Source organism: Microtus pennsylvanicus, chromosome 17 (assembly GCF_037038515.1).
Source record: "Microtus pennsylvanicus isolate mMicPen1 chromosome 17, mMicPen1.hap1, whole genome shotgun sequence".
Classification (NCBI taxonomy): domain Eukaryota; kingdom Metazoa; phylum Chordata; class Mammalia; order Rodentia; family Cricetidae; genus Microtus; species Microtus pennsylvanicus.
This window is the reverse complement of record NC_134595.1, coordinates 35,327,835-35,351,842: the sequence shown is the minus strand read 5'-3', so window position 1 is coordinate 35,351,842 and position 24,008 is coordinate 35,327,835. Positions and strand designations below refer to the sequence as shown.

General features: G+C 44.9%; 2 protein-coding genes across 2 annotated transcripts in view; both read right to left on the bottom strand.

Moving 5' to 3' along the window:
* Xrcc5 (X-ray repair cross complementing 5) overlaps positions 1–4,805 on the bottom strand; it is a 93,829-nt gene extending 89,024 nt beyond the window's left edge. Inside the window, exons 1-2 of the mRNA XM_075951538.1 lie at positions 4,658–4,805; positions 1,938–2,051 (exon numbers count right to left, since the gene is read on the bottom strand). Coding sequence (XP_075807653.1) covers positions 1,938–2,051; positions 4,658–4,678 — 135 coding nt within the window. The 5' untranslated portion in view covers positions 4,679–4,805. The remainder of the gene's footprint in view (positions 1–1,937; positions 2,052–4,657) is intronic.
* A 1,206-nt stretch (positions 4,806–6,011) lies between these two features.
* Positions 6,012–24,008, bottom strand: Tmem169 (transmembrane protein 169). The gene is made up of 3 exons (XM_075951526.1): positions 23,889–24,008; positions 12,108–12,509; positions 6,012–9,328 (listed from the first exon to the last, which is right to left on the bottom strand). The coding sequence occupies exons 2-3, from the start codon at positions 12,376–12,378 to the stop codon at positions 8,706–8,708; spliced, it is 894 nt and encodes a 297-aa protein (XP_075807641.1). The 5' UTR covers positions 12,379–12,509; positions 23,889–24,008; the 3' UTR covers positions 6,012–8,705.

Sequence of the window (24,008 nt, the reverse complement as noted above, 5' to 3'; positions counted from 1 at the left end):
CAGCCCACGTGACCTCAACTGCGCCGGCCTTCTGAGGAGAGGTTACAAGCATACACCACCACACCCAGGTTACAAAGCTACATTATTCCTCAAGTGACTCTTCCTGGTAGGGATTATCACTTCTTACTTTGACACAGGGCGCTGAAGCATTACGTTACGTGTCCCCAAGATAGCCACCATCCATTCCTTTTCTCCATACATCTGCAGGCTACTTCTTAATTAAAAAAAAAAAAAGTCTAATTTTCTCTCCATCCTTAGTTGTGAGCTGGCCTTAATGACTTACTAGCAAATACAAAACAACAAAAAGGCATTCTGGGAAGCTGGGTGTGGTGGCACATGCCTTTAATCCCAGCACTCAGGAGGCAGAGGCAGGTGGATCTCTGTGAGTTTGAGGTCAGCCTGGCTACAGAGTGAGTTCCAGGACAGCAAGAGCTACACTAAGAAACCCTGTCAAAAAACAAACAAACAAACAGCATTCTGGGACTTCTAAAACTAGGCCATAACAACCACACAGGCAGGGCCTCTGGGAATTACTTCCTCTTAGAATACTCCTTAGAAGTAGTGTAGTTGCTACCAGCTGGGTAGTGTAATGCAGAATTTTAATCCCAGCACTCGAGAGGTAGAAGCAGAGGCAGGCAGATCTCTGTGAGCTTGAGGCCAGCCTGGTCTACAGATTGAGTTTCAGGACAGCCAGGGTTACACAGAGAAACTCTATCTCAAAAAAAAAAACAAAAACAAAAACAAAAAGAAGTAGCTGCTACCGTGTGAGGCTCCCAAACTGCATGAAGAGGCTGTACATAAGTGGTTTCGGACGGGCAAACCCCAGCTGAGTTCACAGCTGCCATAAAGCATCATCCAGAGAGCTGTGGGCTGCCATCTTGGACAGCCACACCAAGTGAGCCTTCAGATAACTCCAGCCCCAGCCTCCGTCCATGTGCAAATTGTGTGTGCAATTGTGAAAGAGGTGTCAAGGGGAAAAAAATCTACCAAAATGGTATTTTATGCCTGTAATCCCAGCAATTGGGAGGCAGACATGAGAACTGAGAGTTCTAGGCCAGCCTGAGTTACAAGGAAAGACCCTTCTCATTTAGGAAAAAAGAAAAAGGTTGGAAGTAAAATAGGGTGTGATGGCTAATATTGATAAATTGATGCCAGCTACAAATCTCTGGCATGCCTATGTGAGATTATTTAGATTAGGTTAGCCTGTAGGGGGTTATCTTGAGTAACTGAGGTAGGAAGACCCACCCTAAACGTGCTGGGGTCTGGGCTAATCAACAAGGAGAAAGGGATCTGAACTGTAGCCTTCGCCTGGCGGCCTCCCTCTGTTCCCTAACTGCAGATGCAATGAGACCAGTGGCCTCAAGCTCCTATGACCATGATTTCCCGGCCATGGCTGCTGGACTCTGAACTGGGACAAAAATAAGTCTTTCTATATTTAAGTTGCTTTTCAAGTGTTTTGTTGCAGCAACAAGCAACTGATGGAAAGGGGACTGGGAAACCTCCTACCTGAGCCTACCTCATCATCCCATCAAACCCGCCAACCATGAACAACTCCTTCCTAAAGTCACTAAGATACTAAGTTTGGGGTAGTTTGTTATGCACTGAACAATAACTGGACTAGGCACAAACACACTGAAGGGCTTGCTACAGATCATGGGGTCAGTGAATGACAGAGTAAAGGAAGGATTCCTACACAAGTCATTTGCCTCCAGGAAGGGTTCTTTTAAACATTTTGTATTGCCTTTTGCTTCCGCTTACAACTGTCACAGCTAGAGAAGGGGCCAGATCAGGAAAAGCAAATAATATCAGGCTCTGGTGGTAGGCAGGCTTGGGTATATTCTGCAACACACAGGCTGGAAATACTGAGGACGCCAGGAGCTGAAGGCAATGAGTGTTCAAAACACGGGTTACAAGCTTAAGGTTAATCTGAAACTTACCTGTCGTTGGACAAACATGGTCATCACTTTCTTTGCTTGTTCAAATGGGGATTCCTCACCAGGAAAGGAGTTACCCATGGCAGCCCCCACGTCCATACACAGCACAACAGCTGCCTAGAAACGAGTCCCAAAAAAAAGTATCCAAGGAAAAAAGAAGTTATTAGCAAAGATTCTGAAATGGGTCCCCATGCTGGTATGTAGAAGAGGACCGATAAAGAAGGGGACATGTGCTATAGACAGAATGCATGACAGAATACAACGTCCCACTCTGGAGAAGCTGTGAAGGGACCAACAATCCCCTAGATGGAGGAGTCAACCATGTGAGTAATGAAGTCACAGTCACAAGCAATGGCACCAGACCATTCAATCATACACTGGGGACTCTCTTGAGTTTCTTTTCCTATTGCTGGGTCTTTTCACATCAATTACCATAACCAAAACAATCTCCCCACAGGCAGGCCCAACAGCCCATCTCACCCTGTGATTCTACAGTTTGTCAAACTGGTGAGTAATACTATCACAGGGGCTAAGGAAAGGAAACAAACTAAATGCTAAACGGACACATGTGAAGCTTTATGTGCTTTACATACAAAATTTATTCAACTATAAACTTCAAAAGACCTGACCTAATAACTCATAATTTTAAAGTAAATTATAGATTTGAGCCAACAAGGTGATACGGCTGCAACATTCTAGCCTCACAAACATGTTAAGTTTTATCAGCATTATAATGTATTCAAGATACTAGATTAGCAATCCAGAGATCTGGGTTCTAGTCCCATCTCCACTAACAAATTAGTTCTGACCCTGTGGGAATGTTAACTCCCACTTAACCTCACTGTTAATGCAGTCAGGCATAAAGCTGTGGACTACGTGAGGTCTAAGACTATTTACAGGTTAACAGTCTCGATCCTACCAGCCTCATCTGTGCTTTGTGCTGAGCAGACAAACTATGAGCAATTCTAGGCATCACATATGAGAGAAAGATTTAAAAGTGGCCAATGAGGAAGGCACTCTTCTCTGAGTCATTGATAATCTGTCTCTAGAGGTGTTTGAAAAACCTGCATGACCTCCTGTGCTAGGGAGATGACTCCTAAATCTGACCTTTTTTATAACACACAAAGGAAATACTATTTTCTCTAAATTCATAAAGAATTTATGAATTCGCCAGGAAATGGTAACACATGCCTTTAATCCCAGCACTCAAGAGGCAGAGGCAGATGAATCTCGGTGAGCTCCAAGCCAGCCTGGTCTACAGAGTGACGTTTCAGGACAGCTAGGGCTGTTACACAGAGAAACCCTGTCTTGAAAACTCCCCCACCCACCCCCCAAAATGGAACCATATGATGCAGTGATATTAACAGATTTCAGAAGCAATGTCAACTTATTTGGGAATGAACAGTAATAAACTACAGAGTACCTCAGAGACCAATTCAATTTATACCCCATAGGGATTCCCTCAACATAAAAATCTTTTTAAAAAAAGAATCACAAAATACTCTGGCTGTGTTTATTTATTATATGTCCACAAAACCTGTTTATAAACTAGCAAACACTAAAGGACCAGAAGTCTTTTGTCAAGAATTAGAGAGTCAGAAAAAGACATCAAAGAGTTTCACAGTATGAAAAATCTGGTCTGGAAGAATGTCTGTGATACTTTATTTTCTGGAAGCATTAAGAAAACAGGGACAAGAGACTTGGAGAGTATAGTGACTCATTTTGACACGGAAGCAATACAGCTTTCAGGTACATCTGCCCCAAATAAGCCCTTCACAGGAGTTACAACATTTTCAGTAACTGAAAGAGCAAAGGAGGAGAACAACATCATAATGAGTTCATAATTTAATCAAAATTTCCCAAATAGGGGTGGAGGAAAACAGAGACCAGTTTATTCAAACCCCTATCTTGTTTGCCTATATTAAGGGAATGGGCGAGTGAATGAATGAATGAATGAATAGCAATTACACTTCTCTCTGTTGATCAGAATATCACTTTAAAGCTCACTGTAATTTCCTTTATCAATCAAAGAAGCCAGGGGTCATAGATTCTTAGCAATGTGGCAAATATCTTTTTTCAGGGCTCTGAAAATGGCTTGAGTTCACATCTGTATCTTACCACCTATGGAAACCGTGACCACGTTCTGAACACTTGAGTTCTTCGTACCTTGGTTCTCGTACTTACAAAGCTAAGGACAATAATGTTCATCTCAGGGGGTTGGTGTGAACATTTAATGAAATAGGAATAAAAGGCTTAGTTCTGTGCTTCACACTGTAAGCTTTCAAAAAAAAATGGAGAAACTAAATTATTAGGAAGGTAATAATGCACTATGTTTTTTTAGTTATTCACAGAATCCCTATCTCAAGTTTTACAAGCCTGTCACGTAGGAGATAATCCTGGATAACATATAAATTCTTACATAGATTTTAAGAACCCAGGTTCAGAAGCGGTAAGGGGCGCCTGCGTTAGCAGGTGGTGTGGCTAGAAAGTAGAAGGGAGGCAACTTGTGACGGAGGGAGGATGAGGAGCGGGAGAAGCAAGAGGGAGAATAACAGAGGCGTGAAGGTGAATAAGGCTCAAAAGCAGAACTCCGGACCCCAAGCTTTTCGCTTTGGGACATCCATCCTTCAGCCTGGCACAGCTGCGAGCCCACAGCTCCTGCTACCGAACCACCCTCTGCAGATCCCAGGCTTGAGTAAGGCACAAAGGCCAGCAGTCAGTACCTTATTAACGGACCACGCCATGTTGCTGGTCCACCGGCCGTTTCGTTACTTTTCCCGGACGGAAACCTACAGTGTGGCAACGCAGTTCTGGGTGGCTCACAGGCCTAGACTTCCGGCTTGGCGGGCAAGGGGCGGGGAAACCCAGCTCCAGGGCTGTGAGCATGCGCACAATTCCCTCCCTGCCTCACTAGGTAAGGCTTTGTTTTGAGGCGTTAAAAACGCGAGTACTGGGCTGGTGAAGTGACTCAGCTAGTGAAACCATTTGTCATCAAGCCTAACGACCCCAGTCTGGCTCCAGGGACCCACTTGGTGGAGAGAAAGAACCAACTCCTGCAAGTTCTCCTCTGACGCCCACGTGTCCCACACATCACAATAAATAAATTTTAAATAAATTTAATAGTAAAAAGTAAACAAAGAGGGCTGGAGAGATGTCTTAGCGGTGAAGAAGTCCTGAATTCAATTCCCAGCAGCCACGTGGTGGCTCACAACTATCTATAATGGGATATGATGCCCTCTTCCGGCCTGCAATCATGCATGCAGACACAGCACTTATACATTTTTTAAAAAGTACATTTTAAAAAAAAATGTAAGTAAATAAGGGACCGGAGGAATTGGCCACAGGTTAAGGAAGTACTGGTTTTGCAAGGGTGAGTTCCCAGTACCCACATCAGGCAGTACAAAGCTCCAGTTCCATGGAATCTGACGCCCTCTTCTGGCTTCCACAGGCACTTGCGCACAAATGCACACACCCACATACAGATGCATGCATACACGATTTTTAAGACTAAAAATAAATAAATAATTGTTAATAGTGGTCACTGAGCTAATAGTGATCACTCCAGCTAGCATCTGTGTTGGCACTCTGGAGTTAGAGTCCCCTACGTAAGAGGAATGCAGAGAGTCACTTATCTCCTCTAAAGGCCCTCTAAGCAGGATACTAAAGAAAGACTATGAAGGTACAGTGGCCTTAGAACCAACTGCCAAAGGAAAGAGTGACAATTCTCCGAGTAAACAAAAGTAGAAAAACTTTACAACTTTGCAGACAAAATGGAAAGTATAAACACCTAAGGAGGGGGCAGGAGTTGCTGGAGAAATGGTTCAGTGGTTGGAAGCACTGACCACTTTTCCAGAGGCCCTGGGTTCAATTCCCAGCATTGACAGAACAGCTTACAACTGTCCGTGACTCCAGTTCTAGGGGACCTGACAGCCTCACACAGACATATATGTAGTAAAAACACCAATACACATAATAAATAAATAATTTTTAGAAAAAAAAAACACCTAAAAAGTAACCTCTGGTAAGAGCTCCCTGATAGCTTGGAGTAGCTGTAGCTGAAAAATAAGTTCAGGAAGCCTAAGATGTCTTTTTCTAGAAATGGAGGCTCTGAATGTTTGCCACTCATTTTCACGGAACTCGCCCAGCAGTCCTTCCCTTCCGGCGACTCTGCCTGTTTTCTCTGAGTCACAAACAACAGGTGCACATCTTTGTTCTGATGCTCATGTGATCATCACTCAGGTTGTCCACACTGTTGTGCGATGAGACATTTTCTGGAGAGGAAGTCATAATGCACACAGATAGGGAGCCCATGGCAGAGCAAAGCCCTGGATACCACCGAAGTCCAACGTGGTGAAAGAATGAGTCCTATGGTGGGGTTTGAGGTGTGTATTGCCATACCTGGCTCTAGGGCTCTTCTGAAATTATTTCAGTTTTGTAAGTCCCTAGGTCAAGGTTGACCACCATGTCAGCTTCATCTTGGTATGCTTTGGGTGGATTCTTACCCTCGCCCCATTGCCACTATGCTCCTTGTCATTGGTTCCCCTAACCAATGTGACTGACAGATAACTGTGGTTGCATTTTTAAAGTAAGAGTTAGGTAAAAAGGTGACTAGGAAACAGATCGTCTAGATAGAATTCCCATAAATCTGTGGTCCACAGACAACCAGAACTTAAGATAAACGATCCCTTGCTGAAAGCATCTCCCTCAGAACCACCACAGGCTCGCCTTTTTGTGTAAACAAAAGCATTCAAAGCTATTGGGGGGCCCTCAAAAACAAAATAGGTAAATGTTAATCAGACTTTATTATCTTTATTTTTATTTAAATTATTCCTATCTCTGGAAATGCACCAGAAAGCACCACAGCTATTCTCAAAAATACTGGACACATTTTTCTTTTCTTCTGATCAAGCTAATAACAGGATTGTTTTTTTAATTCTCTGAAAGTGGAGTTCAGCACCATACATTAAATGAATGTCCCTGGCTGGCAGTTGGGGGAGTTTGATCAACCCCACTAGTTCAGTTCATGGCAGGTTTTCAAAGCACTTCTTTCTGAGACAACGAAAAATGAACATCACCCCTTCTTGTAAGAACCCAAACTCCAGAACTCGCTGACCTCTTAGGACTTGACATTTTGAAGCCAGGACACTCTTAAGAATGAACTTGTTCTTTCTTCCATCCAGAATCTTTTCACCTGGATGGATTTGTTGTGTTACTCCTAGTTCTGCCAGAGGAGCTTCATGCTGGAAAGATCGAGTGAGTAAGGCTCCTGGGTTGGATCAGAGTACAAGCTAAACATGGTTTGTGTTTTAAGCTACTGATTCCTGCTGGGTTAGTGTTCGGCAGATTCTCTCTCTCTCTCTCTCTCTCTCTCTCTCTCTCTCTCTCTCTCTCCATCTTTATAGTTTATAGATTAAATACTGTCAATCCCTGTTCCCCCTCCCTTCCCAGGAAGAATTATACTTTGATTATATGACTGTATGCTTCTACCTAATGGGTTTTCTAAAGAAACCTGAAATCACATGGCAAAAGTTAAGTTGCCAAGTACATGAGATGCTACTATCTAAGGCATATGCATAGTGTATGTAGCTCATATCTATCTTTAAATCCTCTGTGTAAGACTAGGGCCAAAATAATGAATAAACAAATAAATAAATAAATAAAACTGCACTAGTAGTTTGGAACTCTGAATCATCTAAGTACCTATCATAAGATGTAGACTCCTACCCGCCTGCCACAAAGCTATTCTCCCTGTTCCCACAAGTCCAATAACCCCAATATCATCTAGGAATATAGCTACCCAGATAAAAGATTACATTTTCCAGTATCTTTTAATGGTGAGGTTATATGACTATAGTGTGGTCAATGAGATATAATAAATATTGACGGGGCCTTTGTGCCCGCCTTTGCTTCTTCTGTGTTTTCCAGGAACACTGCTATGATGTAGATTACCGCTAGAGATGTTGTCAGCATTTAGAAATCGGAAACTGAAGGTACGAGCCCTGAGGACCACATTCCATCATCCAGAGAACTCCAGATGACATCACAGGGTCCTGGGACGGTCCACCTACAGACGTCTATATAAAAAGGAAATGGATTTCTCTCTTGTTTGGTTCACTGACGTTTGGGGCTTTACTTACATGTCATTCTCTCTAAGCACAAGTGATGCACACAGTTTATAGCGGTAGCTCAGCTCCCTAAATATGTCATTCCAGCTCCAGCTATTTTCTAGGTGGATTTGGTTACCCCTGAGCCTCTTTTCAAGATTTTTTTTTATTTATTTTATGCATATGAGTGCTCTATTGACTTTATGCCAGAAGAGGGCATTAGATCCTGCTATAGATGGCTCTGAGCCACCATGTGGTTTCTGAGAATTGAACTCAGGACCTCCGGAAGAGCAGCCAGTGCTCTTAACCTGAGCCATCTCTCCGGCCCCACCCCTGAGCCTCTTTATTCTTTCTGTCACATTTAGGCACACACTTCCCTGGATTACAGGCACCAATAACACCTTCGGGCCCCTGAGGGAATTTATAATGGATCTCCATATCCCAGATAAATGGTCATTTTAGGGCAAAGAGCCAAGACACATTTGTATATCACACGAACTGCTTTTCTGTTTCCTGCCCTCTTGGAATAATGAAGATGATGGGATGACCAATGTGAGCCAGGATTTTCCAGGACTGTAAAGGGTATTGGATGGTTTAAGGAAAGAACCTGCTAGAACTGTAGAACGACTATTGACTACTAGGGCCTGGGAAAGAAGTCACCGGTGGTTTAGACAGTGGAGGTTTCTACTCCCTGGATAGGGTCCTTGTTGGAGAGATTGCCTGAGGTATTGTCAGACTCCAGCAGTTCCACGATGCTATAGGGAGAGCAGTCCTCCAGGCCCAGCTTGCTGCAGAGCCAGCCGCAGAAGCCTTTCTCCATGTCACAGGCAGCTCGCCACCACGCTCCCCAGGACCACGAGAGCTGAACCACAGCGGCATAGAGCCCCAGGGAGGAGGCCATGGCCATGATGAGCACCGGGTAGAGGAGAATGAGGCAGGGGCAGTAGGAAATCTTATGCCAGAAGGTCCTCTCCTCGTTGTACACAAGGAAGATGTTGTACCAGGTGATAGTGCCATAGTAGAAAGACACTACAAAAGAAAGGACGAAGACCACAGGCAGGCAGACCAGCGTCCAGAGAACCACGTGTGGACCCTGGTCTGCCCCCACCTGGCAGGCCCTCCTTCCCTCAGGGGCTACTTCCCGGGACAGCCCTTTAGGTTTGGTCAGTTCCTGCAGCTCCTTCTCTGTCAAGGTGACGTGGATATCCACCATCTGACCCTTTTTCTTCCCGCGCGTGATGGTCCCCGTTAGCGTGACGTAGCGGCTGTCCGAAGGCATATTCCACACACCTGTAGGGCACAAAGGGGATGAGAGTCGAGAACTGAGGAGATCACGTTTCCTCTCAGCCCCATCCTGAAGCGAGACCTGAGCAGGAGCCGCAGAACCAGTGAGTCAGCCGCAGGCTTAAAGCCGATCTCCCTTGGAGGGCAATCTCTGCCATTATCACTCCCGCAGACACCGATGACACATGACAAAACCGTGGGCAAGATTAACTTGTTCTTCCAGCTGTCACGTCATTTCTCTGTACCCCAGCCTTGGCACAGTCTCTGCAACATGCAGATTGGTGAGGAACCTCACCAGACACCATTTTATCATGACCCTGCTTCTGGGTAACAAGTGTTATGAAGGCATTATTTGTGACTACTAACCTGCACATAAAATGTGTGTGTGTGTGTGTGTATGTGTGTGTGTGTGTGTGTGTGTGTACACTGAGGGACTAGTACATCCCCTCCTTCTCACCCCTAGTCCTGTTTCCCTGAGATGCCTGTAGACACGCCAGCTATTATATTTTGTTTCTTATTTATTTATTTATTTTTGGTTTTTCAAGGCCTCAAACTCACAGAGATCTGTCTGCCTCTGCCTCCCGAGTGCTGGGATTAAAGGTGTGCGCCACCACCACCCAGCCTCTAGCTCTTATATTTAAACTATAAATAATAGCCACTCATTCACACACACACACACACACACACACACACACACACACACACACAACATATATAATAAGAATTTTAAATATATCTATACAATAATTAACAATATGTCTGCCTTGCTTGAAAGTTCCCCTTAACATAGTTCCCAACCCCCCATATGCCCTTGCTAGATGCACCAGGGTCCAGCCTGGCTTCCCTGCTGACCTTCCACCATCCTCCCCCTGGTTCTCTCCACACCCTAACAAACACCCCTTCCCATCTATAGGCCAATGTTGCTCTCACCCCAAGTCCCTTGCTGTCACAAAAAAAAAAAAAACCCAAAACTCTTCCCCACATCTTTCTTACCTGGCTCCTTCATGTTACTTGGAGGAATTCAAATGTCACTCCTTTAGAGAGGTCTCCTGCAGTACAAAACCCCTCCACCGGCAGTCATCCCCCCAGTGCTCTGAATTTGCTGTCTTTGGAACTGGTTATCTTCCTCACTGTCTGTCCTCCCAGGGTGGAAGGTCAGCTCCATGGGAGCAGAGACACGTCTTGTGTCATTCACGCTGGGCGTGTGAGTCTTCACACCCATCCTTCTACACCAGTAGGTCTGTCCATTGCCGCACAGTAATTCTTTTTTTTTTTTAAAGATTTATGTATTTATTATGTGTACAACATTCCTTCCACGCATGCTTGCATGCCAGAAGAGGACACCAGATCTCAGTACAGATGGTTGTGAGCCACCATGTGGTTGCTGGGAATTGAACTCAGGACCTTTGGAAGAGCAGTCAGTGCTCTTAACCTCTGAGCCATCTCTCCAGCCCTGCACAGTAATTCTTAACATAGATAACCCGCATATTTGCTCCTTAATGGCAACAAATGTCCTTAAACAGGCAGAGTACAGGCAGAATTTCTGTGACATGCAGTACGCGTACTTTGAATCTTAATAAGCACTGAGCAGTTCCTACAGTGCGGGCAAAGTGGCTTTAACGTGAGCTTAAGGAATGTGAGAGTTAACTAGTTCCACACAAGGATTCTATCATATTTCACACAAATTTCAACAAGCCTATATTGTGAAGGAATACTGTATCTCACTGATATCATACGTTATAGTCTGTGCTGGCTAATCGAATGTCAACTTGACACACAAACTAGAATTATCTGAAAGGAGGGAATCTCAATTGAGAAAATGCCTGCATAAGATCTGACTGTAAGGTAGTCTCTCTTTTTTTGTTGTTGTTGTTTGTTGTTTTGTTTTTGTTTTTTGAGAGAGGGTTTCTCTGTGAAGCCTTGGCTGTCCTAGAATTAGCTCTGTAAACTAGGCTGGCCTTGAACTCACAGAGAACCACCTGCCTCTGCTGGGATTAAAGACATGTGCCACCACTGCCCAGTTTAGTATTTTCTTAATTAATGATTGATGGGGGCGGGCCCAGCCCCCAGCCCATTGTGGGTGATTCCATCCCTGAGCTGGTAGTCCTGGGTTCTATAAGAAAGCAGGCTGAGCAGGCCACGAGGAGCAAATCAGAAAGCAGCTTCCCTCCATGGCCTCTGCATCAGCTCCTGCCGCCAGGTTCCTGCCCTGTTTGAGTTCCTGTCCTTTCTTTGATGATGAAAAGTGCAGTGGAAGTGTAAGCCAATCCTCCCCAACTTTTTTTTATTCATGGTGTTTTGTTGCAGCAATAGAAACCCTAAGACATAGCCTCCTGATGTGTTGGTGGTGGTGGTTTACTTTTTATTTTTGAGACATGGTCTCACTGCATATCCCAGGATGGCATCCAATTCATAACCCTTGCCTCAATCCCAGCCTCCCAAATGCTGGGATTACTGGTGTAAGCCACCACACCTGGCTGCCTTTCCATAATTATTAAGAAGCATGACCCATTTATGTTAAGTGGTGAGTCTATAAAGCAGCTTCTTCTCTTACACTAGCAGTTATGAAAGGGTAGATATTCCATATACCCAAAAGAGAGTGTTGCAGGCTCTAAGTAACTACTATCAGTATAATTAATGAAGATTGCAACACCTCAAGAAATTCATCACCAGAAAAAGAAAAGAAAAAAAAAAGGCCAGTGAGCAGGTTTCTGTCTCTTGGAGGAGGGACCCTGATTTGGTTTTCTTCCGATGACTTTGAACAAGGGGCTCCAGAGAGACTCACCATCATCTACAGGGTAGTCCAGGAAATCCTCCCCTTCCTCCTCTTTAGGCCGATCTCCACCTTCTGACTCCTCAGGCTCTTCATCCATCTTCTCATTATCTGACCGGTAGATGATGATGGACTCTGGGCGAGACTCTTTCCTCTTCTTCTTCCTGCGGCCCATTGTGGATTCGCCATCCAGGGCCAGCGCAGCAGCCACTGCCCTCCTCAGTGAGCCATGGTGTGGGCTTGGGAGCTGGCCCTGGCTTTCCGCTGGTGCTGACTCTTCCATCCCAGTCCTGAGGAGTAGCCCAGCTTACGTTAGATGAGTTGGACTTGCTTGAGCAAACTCAAGGTCCATGCATCACACAGCTTCTACCTAGAAAGGACTATGCAAACATGTCCCCCAAAGATACATGCGACCTAAAAGACAGAAAAGCAAAGCATCAGTTGAAATCAAAGACGGCAGGCTGGAGAGAAACTGGGAAATCAACAAAGGAGGGAGGGGTCCATGGAAATCCTCTTTCAGTAACAGATGACAAATAAAATTTTAATATTACTTTTTGTCATTCGTAGACATATAGTATTGCAAAAAACCCACCAGTCCCGTTAAAGGGCATAGAGTATAGGAAAGTTAGTGAAGAAGTCTACGGGCAGGTAGGAGTTAAAATCAATCTTACTCTCATTGTAGCTGGAGACCGACATGAGTAGAGCCAATACTTTGTACTTCTGACTGCCAAGAATACATCCCAACAATGCCCAAGTGGAAGAAGAGTCGTTGAACCTCATAACTGTGACTCCTTTGCTATGTGGGAACCCTGTTTCCTAATACAACACGTACTGAGAAAGTTGAGAGAATCCGAAAGAGGTGCTTTACTTTCAACACTTCATCCTCTCTTCTGCATGTAAACCAGAAAGAAGAGAAAAGAACAAGCCTCTTACGGAGAAAATACGGGCCCATTACTTATGGTTGCAAACTCACCTTGGGCTAAGTTTGATTTTCTAGGTCAGTGGTGCTCAACCTTCCTACTACTGAGACCCTTTAACACAGTTCTCCATGTTGTGGTGATCCAGCCATAAAATGATTTTTGTTGTTACGTCATAAATGTAGTTTTGCTCCTGTTATGAATTGTAATGTAAATATCTGATATGCAGGATATCTGATGTGCGACCCCTGTGAAAGGGCTGTTTGACCCCCAAAGGGATCGCTACACACATGTTGAGGACTGCTGTTCTAGGAGATCGAAAGGCTTCATCTGGAACTTAAAACGTTAAGCCAAGGCATGCCAAGAAAACCAAGACAGAGGAGCTCTGTCCTCTCAATTCAGCCACCCACTCAGGAGGCTGCAATCTATTTCCGAGCTTGAGCCGTTCTAAGGGCTGCTGTGACTGTTGTTGCTACAAAGTGAATATTAGCAACATCCAGCCTGACACACGTAGTTACCAGCGGCTGATAGTCTTCCAAAGAGAAAGAGAAAAGAAAGCTGTTATTATAATAAGCGCTAACGGCTTACAACGGGGGCCCTTTCTATTACATAGGAACAATAAGTACTTTAATGTGTCTTCCTGGCACCCATCACCCAGTTTCAACAATAATAAGCTATTCCAGGTCAATCTTATTTCTTCATAGTATTTAGCAGCAAATCTTAAACACTTCCTTTCTACTTCAATATGTAAAATAAAACAAATGGGATAACAAGATGCCTCAGAGGGCAAAGGTACCACCGCGGCGCCTAATATCTGAGTTGGATCCCTTAAATGCATCATGATGGAAGGAGAGAACCAAAACCCCTAAAGCTGTCCTTTGCCATATACAATCCCCCAACACACACACACACACACACACACACACACACACACACACACACACACTATAAAGCCCCATGATAGCAGTACTCTGTGTAATTTTAAAAGCCATTCGTTAACATCATTATTAATTAAATTAACATTAAATAGAAATCTGCTCAAATCTCCCTGTTCTTACAAATGGTACTACATCTTTTTGTCTATAGCAGCACCACCCAGTGGAACTTTCAGACACTGCATCTGAAAAGAAGCTGAGCAAATAAGGAAGGGTTTTTTTGAGTTTTTTTTAAAGAAGCTTCAGCTTTTTTTTTTTTTCTCCAAGACATGGCTCTGTGTAACCACTGTTGTTCTAGAACTCGCTCTGTAGACCAGGCTGGCCTCAAACTCACAGAGCTCTGCAGACATCTGCCTGTCTCCACCTGTCAAGAGCTGAGATTAAAGGCGTGAGCCACCACACCTGACTCGCTCTTGGTCATTTTAAGTAATTATGCCCACCTCTTGACTTATGGAGGCTTTTTGTTTGTTTTTTTTTAAAGCTTGTGTGTGAGTGTACATGCATGTATGCCATGTATATGCAGGTGCCTTTAGATGGGGATAACAGCCACACCATGACACAGCTTCTCGAGTGTCTGTTTTACTAAAGGATTTGGATTGTAGGAAACATTATTTTATTAAGCACAGACACTTGGGGAGTAGGATTTTATACCCATAGACATTTTTAACTAGGAAACTTGGAATCCTTAGCCTTGGGGAGAGCCATGTCTTCCCCGCCTCTCCATGTTGGACCATTTTGGTGAGGAGCCCTGATTTAGCTCACTGACTCCTGAGAGCCACCAAACATCGTCATGTTGGGCTCTTTGCTCTGGGAAGTCCATCTGCTCTGACTCTTCCTGGAGAGAATGGGGGGCTCCTAAACGCCTTGGCCCAGTGAATTCACAGCCCAACTACCTGGGCGATCAGCTAGACATAAGTAGACGAGTTTGGCAGAGTTCTTGCCTTTGTCTGTCTTCATTCAAAACTGAAAACTCCATCCAGGTTCCTTAACTTTTTTGCAGAAGCAGCAATATTAGTGCAAGTTTTTTTATAATGTAAAATAATTTTTATACCATATAACCTGATTGTATTTTTTTCTCTTGTCTTGGTTTGGTGATTTATTCAAGAGTGCAAGTGTATTTATTATGCATGTTCAAGTAACACACCAAAAAACACAGTGCCTTCTGTGATGAGACCCTGTGGGTTTGTGCTGTTTAGGGAGTCCTCTAGGCATGATCAGATAATAAAGGGGTATAGAATATCTTCCTCTACGCCTCACCTTTAAGAATGCTATCCATAAGCACCTGATTTATTTCAGGCAGTTAATTAAGGTTAGGATATAAAGGCAAGGCTCAAAAATCTGCTGATCCATGGGGATTACAAAAGAGTGAAAGGGCAAAGGGCAAAGGACAGTTATCTACTGCCTGGAACGACAAAACTGTCATTCCACAAAAAAACAAATGCACCCGAAGTTTGGAAATAAAGTCGAAACCAGCTGTGTGTGTTCGCATTGGAAGAAGTATGATTCAGAGTCCTTCCTGTCACACGATAATGTTTTAGACACGGGTTGTGCTTCAGACTGAATAGCAAGCTAAGATGTATTTCTGCTTGCTCGTCCACAGCCACACTTCACTTTAGCTGTGCCTACTGGGCCAGCCCACGAGACACTGAGACTATTCAAAACAAATAAGAGGAGGAGAGACTAAGTAATTGAGAATAAATGACACTACAGGGTGTGCATTTGGCATTAAAACCAAGGAAATACTCAGAAAGAACAAGAAGGAAATGAAGGATTGAAGAATTAGGAACGAAAATAGCGACAGAAAACTGGAAGCCCATAGCTACTGGGAGCATACATTCTCAGGGGCCCTGGGAAGACAGGGTTGGGCATAGACTCCAGCAATTCTCAACAATAAACAAATAGTTTGAAAATGCAAAGTTTTTTGGTAAATAGTTTAAAAACTTCCCTATCAGTAGAGGCTGTCACTGTATTTCATAAGCTATTTTTCATAGTATGCTTACTAATATATGACAGCAGGATTTATTAATATATAACAAATTATTAATCTGTTATTAATAATAATATTTGCCTCCACAAAATTTAAAATTATGTTAAAAGTGCATAGGGTGGGGTCCTGATATTGAATCTGGGAGGAGTTAGGGGGCAGAGTGGGGCTTAAGTATTATCAAAATACATTATATATGTGAATTTTTAAAGAATTAATAAGAAATATTATATTAAAACTCAAACATAAGCCAGGCGACAGTGGTGCATGCCTTTAATCCCAGCACTCAGGAGGCAGAGGCAGGAGGATCTCTGTGAACTCAAGGCCAGCCTGGTCTACAGAGCAAGTTCCAGGACAGCTAAGAATACAGGGAAACCCCGTCACAAAAAAAAAAAACAAATCAAACATAAATAATTCCACTGAACATGGATACCAGACAAAGCAACATAATGTGTAATGCAAACTAAGCATGAACATGTCAAAGACATAGAAATGGCCCAAAGTCCTCATTCTGGTTCACAGAAGCAGCCTAGTGTTTTCCCCGGCTACAGCCTCAGACGTGCTGTGGGAGGCTTTCTCACAGACATTAGAATACATCTCAGACTCACACCCACTGTCTGACAGCCAGTCATAGCAAGACCTCTCCAGAGCTGACAGGTTAAAAAAAAAATGGCATCCGCCTTTGCTGACAGTCTGTTGCCAAGAGAGACACTTATCACTGGTGTTGGGTGTGTTTTACTTCTGCAGAGGGACAAAGTTTAATCAATCACAGGTGGAATCCTGACATTGCCAGATCTTCAGTTACTCTGATCATTGCTGTAAACCCGGGGGAGACAAGAATTTAGTGGACATTAGTTGCCAGTCGGTTTATTCAAGGCCAACCCTGAGGAAAACAGGAGAGACTCTTTCGCGTTCCTCCTTCACTTGGTTCAAGACTTTTATGGGGTATGAAGGGGTCACAGACCATGGGGTGGGAAATCCCCACGCTGGATGGAGTCTTTCTCCAGGGCCTCATGTCTGTCATTCTTTAAGAGTATAGTTGATACTGTCGGGGCATAGTGGTATATGCCTTTAATTTCAGCACTTGGGAAGCAGAGTCAAGCAGATCTCTGTGAGTTCAAAGCCAGCCTGGTCTACATAGTGAGAGAGACCCTGTTGTCTTGATAAAAACAAAACAACAACAAGTTTAGTTGACCTCAGCTCTACCTCCTGGACAGCATCTGCATTTTCTTTCCAGGCAAACACTTTTCTGCCATCAGTTTCTATGAATTGAGGGCAGGAGGGTCATGACAGAGTTCTGTGTGAGCTCCCCAACACCAACTAAATTGTCTTTACAAGTAACAACAACAAAGTGCATGCCAGGCGCTGGGAAGATGGCTCCATGGAGAAGAGCTCTTGCTATGAAAGCAAGAGGACCTGAGTTCAAATCCCTAACACCCATGTGAAAGCAAGGCATGGCCATGAGCCTTTAACCCTAGAATTGGGGTGGGGGAGTTCCATAGCACCCACCATGTGTTCTATACTCTCAATACTTAGTTATACAGCTCCTCATGCCGTGGATTAGGAGTGGCATCGTGAGTTCTCATTCATCCCCACAGGCAGACAGGAAACATGCAAAGGTCAGGCGCTGCCCCACGCCTCCTACCTCTTCGTCCCTAGTGGGTTAGACTCCCACCAGAAAGTCAGTATGCACCTGTCGATTGCTTAATTCAAGAAATGTCTTCTCTGAATGATGTAAACAGTTGTTGAAAGAGGAGGGTCTATACATCCTGGGCCTTGGGCTGGCTCATCCTCACATCCACCCCATCTCTGACCTGCTGGAGTGTGTGAAGAGACTGGTCCTGTGGAATGACAGCCACAGGACCTCCATGACTCGGGACAACAGCAGGCTATCCGAGAGGAGTTTGGGCACACAGTGGTGTGCCAGAGGCCTTGAACTCTTTGCAAGGAACATTTGCATGTGGGGCTGACAGAATGAAAAAGTGTACTGCGAGACACACCATAGCTCCCCACGCCACTAGGATGAAGAGGTGCTGGAAAGACAAAGGAGTGAGGTGGGGGGGTTGTTGCTTTGTTTTGTTTTAAATTAATTTTCAGAGGCAGATATGGAGAGAATGGCAGGCGGACGGGATTAGGGTAAATGATGTGAAATTTGCAGAAAAATCAATAAAGGATGTTAGAGAGGGGAGGGGCTAATTCTCTTCCCTGTTTTTGTGCACATAGCATGCTATAGTGTTTGGTGTGAGAAACAGATTCTGAATCTCTCCAGCATTTTGGATTCTATAAGAGGGTAAAATAAATCCTCCACGTTCCCAAAACGTTAATCAACAGGATCAAGAGAAGAAACTCCTTTCTGGAAACCAGGCCCATCCTCCTATCTACGACCAGTTCAAAGTCTGTTCATCAGCATGGGAGTACAGAACATTAACCTCACACTGAACTCTTCGTCATCCAGGGGATCAACAGATGTTGAAAAAATACACTTATACTCTAGAACTCATTCTTAGAACAATTGGTTTTAGAGGCTGGTGTACTGATGCACGTCTTTGATCCCAGCGCTAGGGAGGCAGAGGCAGGTGGATCTCTGAGTTCAAGACAAGCCTGGTCTACAGGGTGAGTTCCAGGACAGCTAGGGCTACACAGAAAAACCTGTCTAAAACAAGGGAGGGGGAGGAGGGAGGGAGGAAGGAATAAAAGAAGAAAGGAAGGAAGGAAGGAAGAAAGAGAGAAAGAGAAAAGAAAAAATTGGTTTTAATTTAATTTAATTGCATTGGCTTCTAGTCTTGTTGCCTTAGACAATCCTTCAATTATAATTAAATAAGATTTTTGGTCAGGTGGTGGTGGCACACACCTTTAATTCCAGCACTCCAGAGGCAGAGGCAGGCAGATCCTTGTGAGTTTGAGGCCAGCAAGGTACAAAAACAGGCCTGAGCTCTCTGACCTTTGGTCAAAGTGCAACAAATCCACATTCATGGATTCCCACAGAAGCCAAAAGAGGGGATCCGATTCTGTAGGACTGGAGTTACAGGTGACAACGAGCTTCCCAGTATGGGTTCTGGGAACCGAACTGGGGTCCTGTTGGAGATCAAGAAGTGCCCTGGAGCCATCTCTCCAGGCTCTACAAGTTAAGTGTTTAACTTGTAGGAAGATAGTGAGTTCATCAAAGGCACGAAAGAAAGCCAATGTCAACAACAGAAGAGAAGAGAAAATCCAGTCTGCGGGTGGTTAAGGTTCAGTTCAGCACATTGTCTCGCTGCCATGGCCCACATGGTCCTTCCGCACTTTCCTATAAAGGCCTTGGAGCTTCTGGGTTCCCTATAAGGAACCTGAAAGGATGGTAGTTCTCTGCCATCTTCTTGGTTTGCAGCCTTTCCTAATGAATGCTTCTCCTTCCCTAGCAACCTGTCCCACTCCCTGGATTTTTGGATGGAAAAATGAAAGAATTCAGTAGCCCAGGCTGGTGGTGTGGGCCTGTGCTCTCCTGCTCTGAAAGCTAAGGCAGGGGAATTGCAAGCTCAGTGCTTGCCTGAGCTACAGAGTGAGGTCAAGGGCACCCTGCGCAACTAGGTAAAGCCCTTTCTCTCTCTCTTTTTTTTTTTTTTTTCGAGACAGGGTTTCTCTGTGGCTTTGGAGCCTGTGCTGGAACTAGCTCTGCAGACCAGGCTGGTCTCGAACTCACAGAGATCCGCCTGCCCCTGCCTCCCGAGTGCTGGGATTAAAGGCGTGCGCCACCACCGCCCGGCTAAAGCCCTTTCTCAAGAGAAAAAATGAAGAGGAGGGCTGGAGAGATGGCTCAGAGGTTAAGAGCATTGCCTGCTCTTCCAAAGGTCCTGAGTTCAATTCCCAGCAACCACATGGTGGCTCACAACCATCTGTAATGGGGTCTGGTGCCCTCTTCTGGCCTGCAGACATACACACAGACAGAATATTGTATACATAATAAATAAATATTTTTAAAAAAAATGAAGAGGGTTGGAGAGTCAGCTTGGTGGGAGAGTGCTTGCCCATATACACAAGGCCATTTTGCTCCGTTTGCTTAAGGGCTTAGGTTCAATCCTTAGTAAGGAGAAAACTACAAGAAGGCTGATTTAGCACCATCTGTCTACAAAGGAAACAGTTCCTGGGAGCAGAGGGAATTGTTTCTGAAGACATAGTACGCTCCTTACTGAAAGAACTGAAGATCGAAGCAGGGAGTCAAGGTCATGACAGGGAAACCCACAGAGACAGCCGACCTGAGCTCGTGGGAGCTCACCTCTGAGGAGCCTGCATGGGACTGACCTCTGCACGTGTGCGACAGTTATGTGACTTCATCTGTTTGTGGGGTTCCCAGTAGTGGGATCAGAACCTGACCAGCGCTTAAACTGGGTTTGGGAACCCAATCCCTACGCTGGGTTGCCATGTCCAACCTTGATGCAGGGGAGGAGTTTCTGCCTCAACTTGATGGGCCTTGCTGTGTTGACTCCCATGGGAGGCCTGCCCCCTTCTGAATGGAGACAGAGGAGGAGGAGGTGGGTAGAAGAGAGGTGCGGAGAGAGAAGAGGAGGAGAAAAGAGAGGGGGAACTGTGGTCGGTATGTAAAATAAATGAAAAAAAAAAAGAATCGAATTCTTTATTTGGCTACTGTTCTACCTATGGTGGTGAGTACTCCTCTCACCCCACCCACCCTGACCCAACCCCTCCACTCCTACACTATAGAAAATAAGACAGGGAAACCCAAATACCCCATTGACTGTGCTGTATTTCCCAGGCCTAGAGCAATACCTGGTACACAAGGGCTCAGTCAGCATTGACTGAACAGTCTGAGAGGGCTCTTGCTTTGAGGCATAGGCGGAGTCAGGGGCCTTACTGGTTTCCTTCAGCACAGCAGTTCTGTGAATCTGCCTGTTGAGAACCCCACAAGCACCTGTCACTCTGAGCCAGCTGCTGCTTTGCAGAGCTGGGAGAAATGATGTTAACTAGGAAGATGGGGAGGGGGAGGGACAGGGAGCTGGGGGAGCAGCGAAAGCATCTCAGCCGAGAAAGGAAGCCACTGCTAATGGGGTGTGACAGACAGCACATGGGGCGTGGATGCATCCTGGTGACAGCAAGCCAGGACAAAGGGGGCAGCCACGCAGAGCAGTGCTGGATTTGACCAAGGGAGTCACTGAAGCAGCACAGTGGTGGGCTCAGGACGGGGGTGAATTAAAATCTGAAAACAGACAGCTTCCAAATGAAATTGCTGGGTGTGCTGACATTTAGGGGCTAGCAGATTTTGAAACCCTAGAGGCAGAGGAAGAGACAAAGAGAACGTACCTCCTTATTTTAAACAAAGGAGCCCCAAGAGATACCACACTTCTGAATCCCAGGTTTTCCTGGGACTGAGGGGGAACTTTGACTGCTCAGCCTGCAGCGTCCACGCAGATGACAGGTGGCACCCTGTCATCCCCACTGGGCATAACTGCCTCACGTCCCCCGTGACCTTCTCACTTGATCCCCTGCCTCGGTCTGCTCAGTGGCCACACTCAATATTTTTTTTCTGTTAAAAAATATATGGGGGCCGGGCGATGGTGGCGCACGCCTTTAATCCCAGCACTCGGGAGGCAGAGGCAGGCGGATCTCTGTGAGTTCGAGACCAGCCTGGTCTACAGAGCTAGGTCCAGGACAGGCTCCAAAGCCACAGAGAAACCCTGTCTCGAAAAAACAATATATATATATATATGGTAGGGGAGAAGGAGGTTTAGCTCCAAGGAGGAACGATGCGCAAGCCCCATGGCTGGACTTCAACAGGCAAAAGAACAAACAACATATATCACTTTATCATTGGGATCAGAGAACAAGAAACTATATTTTTCTGAAATGATTCTTCAGCACTTCTGCCTAAATTCTTTTTAGGGGACCGTGGAGATGTCACAGAAGGTAAGGGTACTAATTTCTGTGTAAGCGTGAAAATCTGAGTCAGATCCCCAGAACACACTGGCTTGTAAGCCCAGAGTTAGACGGTGCTGGATGGAGATGGGAGGGGGGTTGCTGTGTCTCTCATCAGGTAAAAGGGAGCAAGCTCTGGTTCAGTGAGAGACCCTGTCTCAAGGGAATAAGGTTGAGAATGATTGAGAAGGGCATTCAACATCCTGCTCTGATTTCCACAGACACACGCACGCGTGCGCGCGCGCGCACACACACACACACATACACACACACAAATTTACTTTTCAAAAGAGGTTACAATGGTACCATTTTTAAAATGTGTTCATAAGCACATAACTGGCATAAACAGAAGGATAATGGAGCCCTTGGCCAACTACCCAAAGATAGCCAGATAGCCAGAGAGTTTTAGTACTTCCTTTACACGGGTTGGTTAGGCACTATTGGCGACTAAGTTAGAGAGGGATCTGCTCTAAAGAGAGGTTAGAGAAGGGCAGGGAGGTGGAGGGACCAGGAGGAGATGAGGTTCTCCCAGAGGCGCAGTCTTGCTGGTCGGAGAGACCCAAGGAGAGAAGCAATGGTTAATTCTACTCCTAACTCTCTGCATGAGTTTTAAGTGGTGGCTCCAACCCCCGCCTCTTGAAACACAAATAAATGTTTATCGCTTGCTACCTGGAAAGAGAGAATAGAACACCCCCACAAACTTACAAATGCCATTATTCTTGGAGTAAGAACAATGACCTAACATAGTCCCTACATCTGCCAAATTCACAAGTCACAAATAAGAAGCAGAGAGTGGACAAGGCTAAGAGGGTAAAGGTGCTTGTTGCTAAGCTTGATGTCCTCCCTTCGACTCCTGAGACTCATATCCTCCCTTCGACTCCTGAGACTCATGCAAGGAGAGAAGTGACTCCTGCAGTTTGTCTTCTGACAACCACACTCATTACACACACACACACACGATAGATAGATGATGATAGATAGATGATAGATAGATAATAGATAGATGATAGATATTTGATAGATAGATAGACAAACAGATAGATAATAGATAGATGATAAATAGTAGATAAATGATAGATAGATAGATAGATAGATAGATAGATAGATAGATAGATAGATATAAACAGACAGATAGATGGTAGATAGATAGATAGATAGATAGATAGATAGATAGATAGATAGATAGATAGATAGAAGATAGAAGGGCTGGGCATGGTATCACATGCCTTTAATCCCAGCACTCCAGAGGCAGAGGCAGGTGTGTCTTTGAGTTCTGGGTCAACCTGGTGTACATAGTTCCAAGACAGCCTTGTCTAAAAATAAAAAAAAAGGAAAGAAAAGAGAAAAAGAAAGAAAAGCAATAATAATAATTAAAACAATGTGAGTAATAAATTATTCATTGGAACCAACTCAGAGCAGAGATGTTTCGTGCTAAAGGCAGGTTCTCAAACATAAACCTAGAGATGAATCTTGCAAGAACCACGCAACAATTCATCTTTTTCCCCCCCTCTATGTAGCCCAGAACGAAACGGATTAGATCTCAAATCTAGGGAAGGGTACTTCTTTCTTTCATTTCTGGGTGGGGCACAGAGGAGGTAAGAGTGGGCCTAAATCTATTTCTTTTTAATCATTCATTATTTAGGCTCTGAGGACAACTGCAACTGTATGCCCTCTCCGGACCCACACCCTTTCTTAGACTCCCTCCCTGTAGATGAGAAGATCTGGGACCTGGATGTCTGTCTTCCCTTCAACTAACCTAAGCCTTTCCCACTTCCTAGCCCCCTGCACACTGCAGCAGGAGCCCAGACAGACGGACGTCTGCTGTAGAAGGACACAGCGAGGGCCCAGACCTGCAGCCTTTCTCTACACAGATGCCCTGGAGATTTAATTTTAATTAACGGTGAGACCTATGGCCCCAGGATTGGATTTTCAGAACAGAGAACATCCTCCCCATTTCTTTTCTTTCTCACTATCTCTTTTCAATCCCCTCTCCGTTTCCCCAGTGTCATCAATATTTAAAAATAAATATGAAAAATCGAACGAGGAGTCTCACCCACACTTGCTCTGGGACCCAGGAGGGAGGCGGGAGGCGGAGGATGCAGAGGGCTGCAGGCGGCCGCCAGGAGCGGTCCAGCTCTGGGAGGACGCCGAGTGCGTCGCGAAGGCGGAGCCT

Coding starts and splice junctions, on each gene's coding strand:
- Tmem169 (XM_075951526.1), bottom strand. CDS start 12,378: ATGGAAGAGTCAGCACCAGCGGAAAGCCAGGGCCAGCTCCCAAGCCCA. Junction 9,329..12,107: donor GGACTACCCTGTAGATGATG/GTGAGTCTCTCT, acceptor TGTGCCCTACAG/GTGTGTGGAATATGCCTTCG.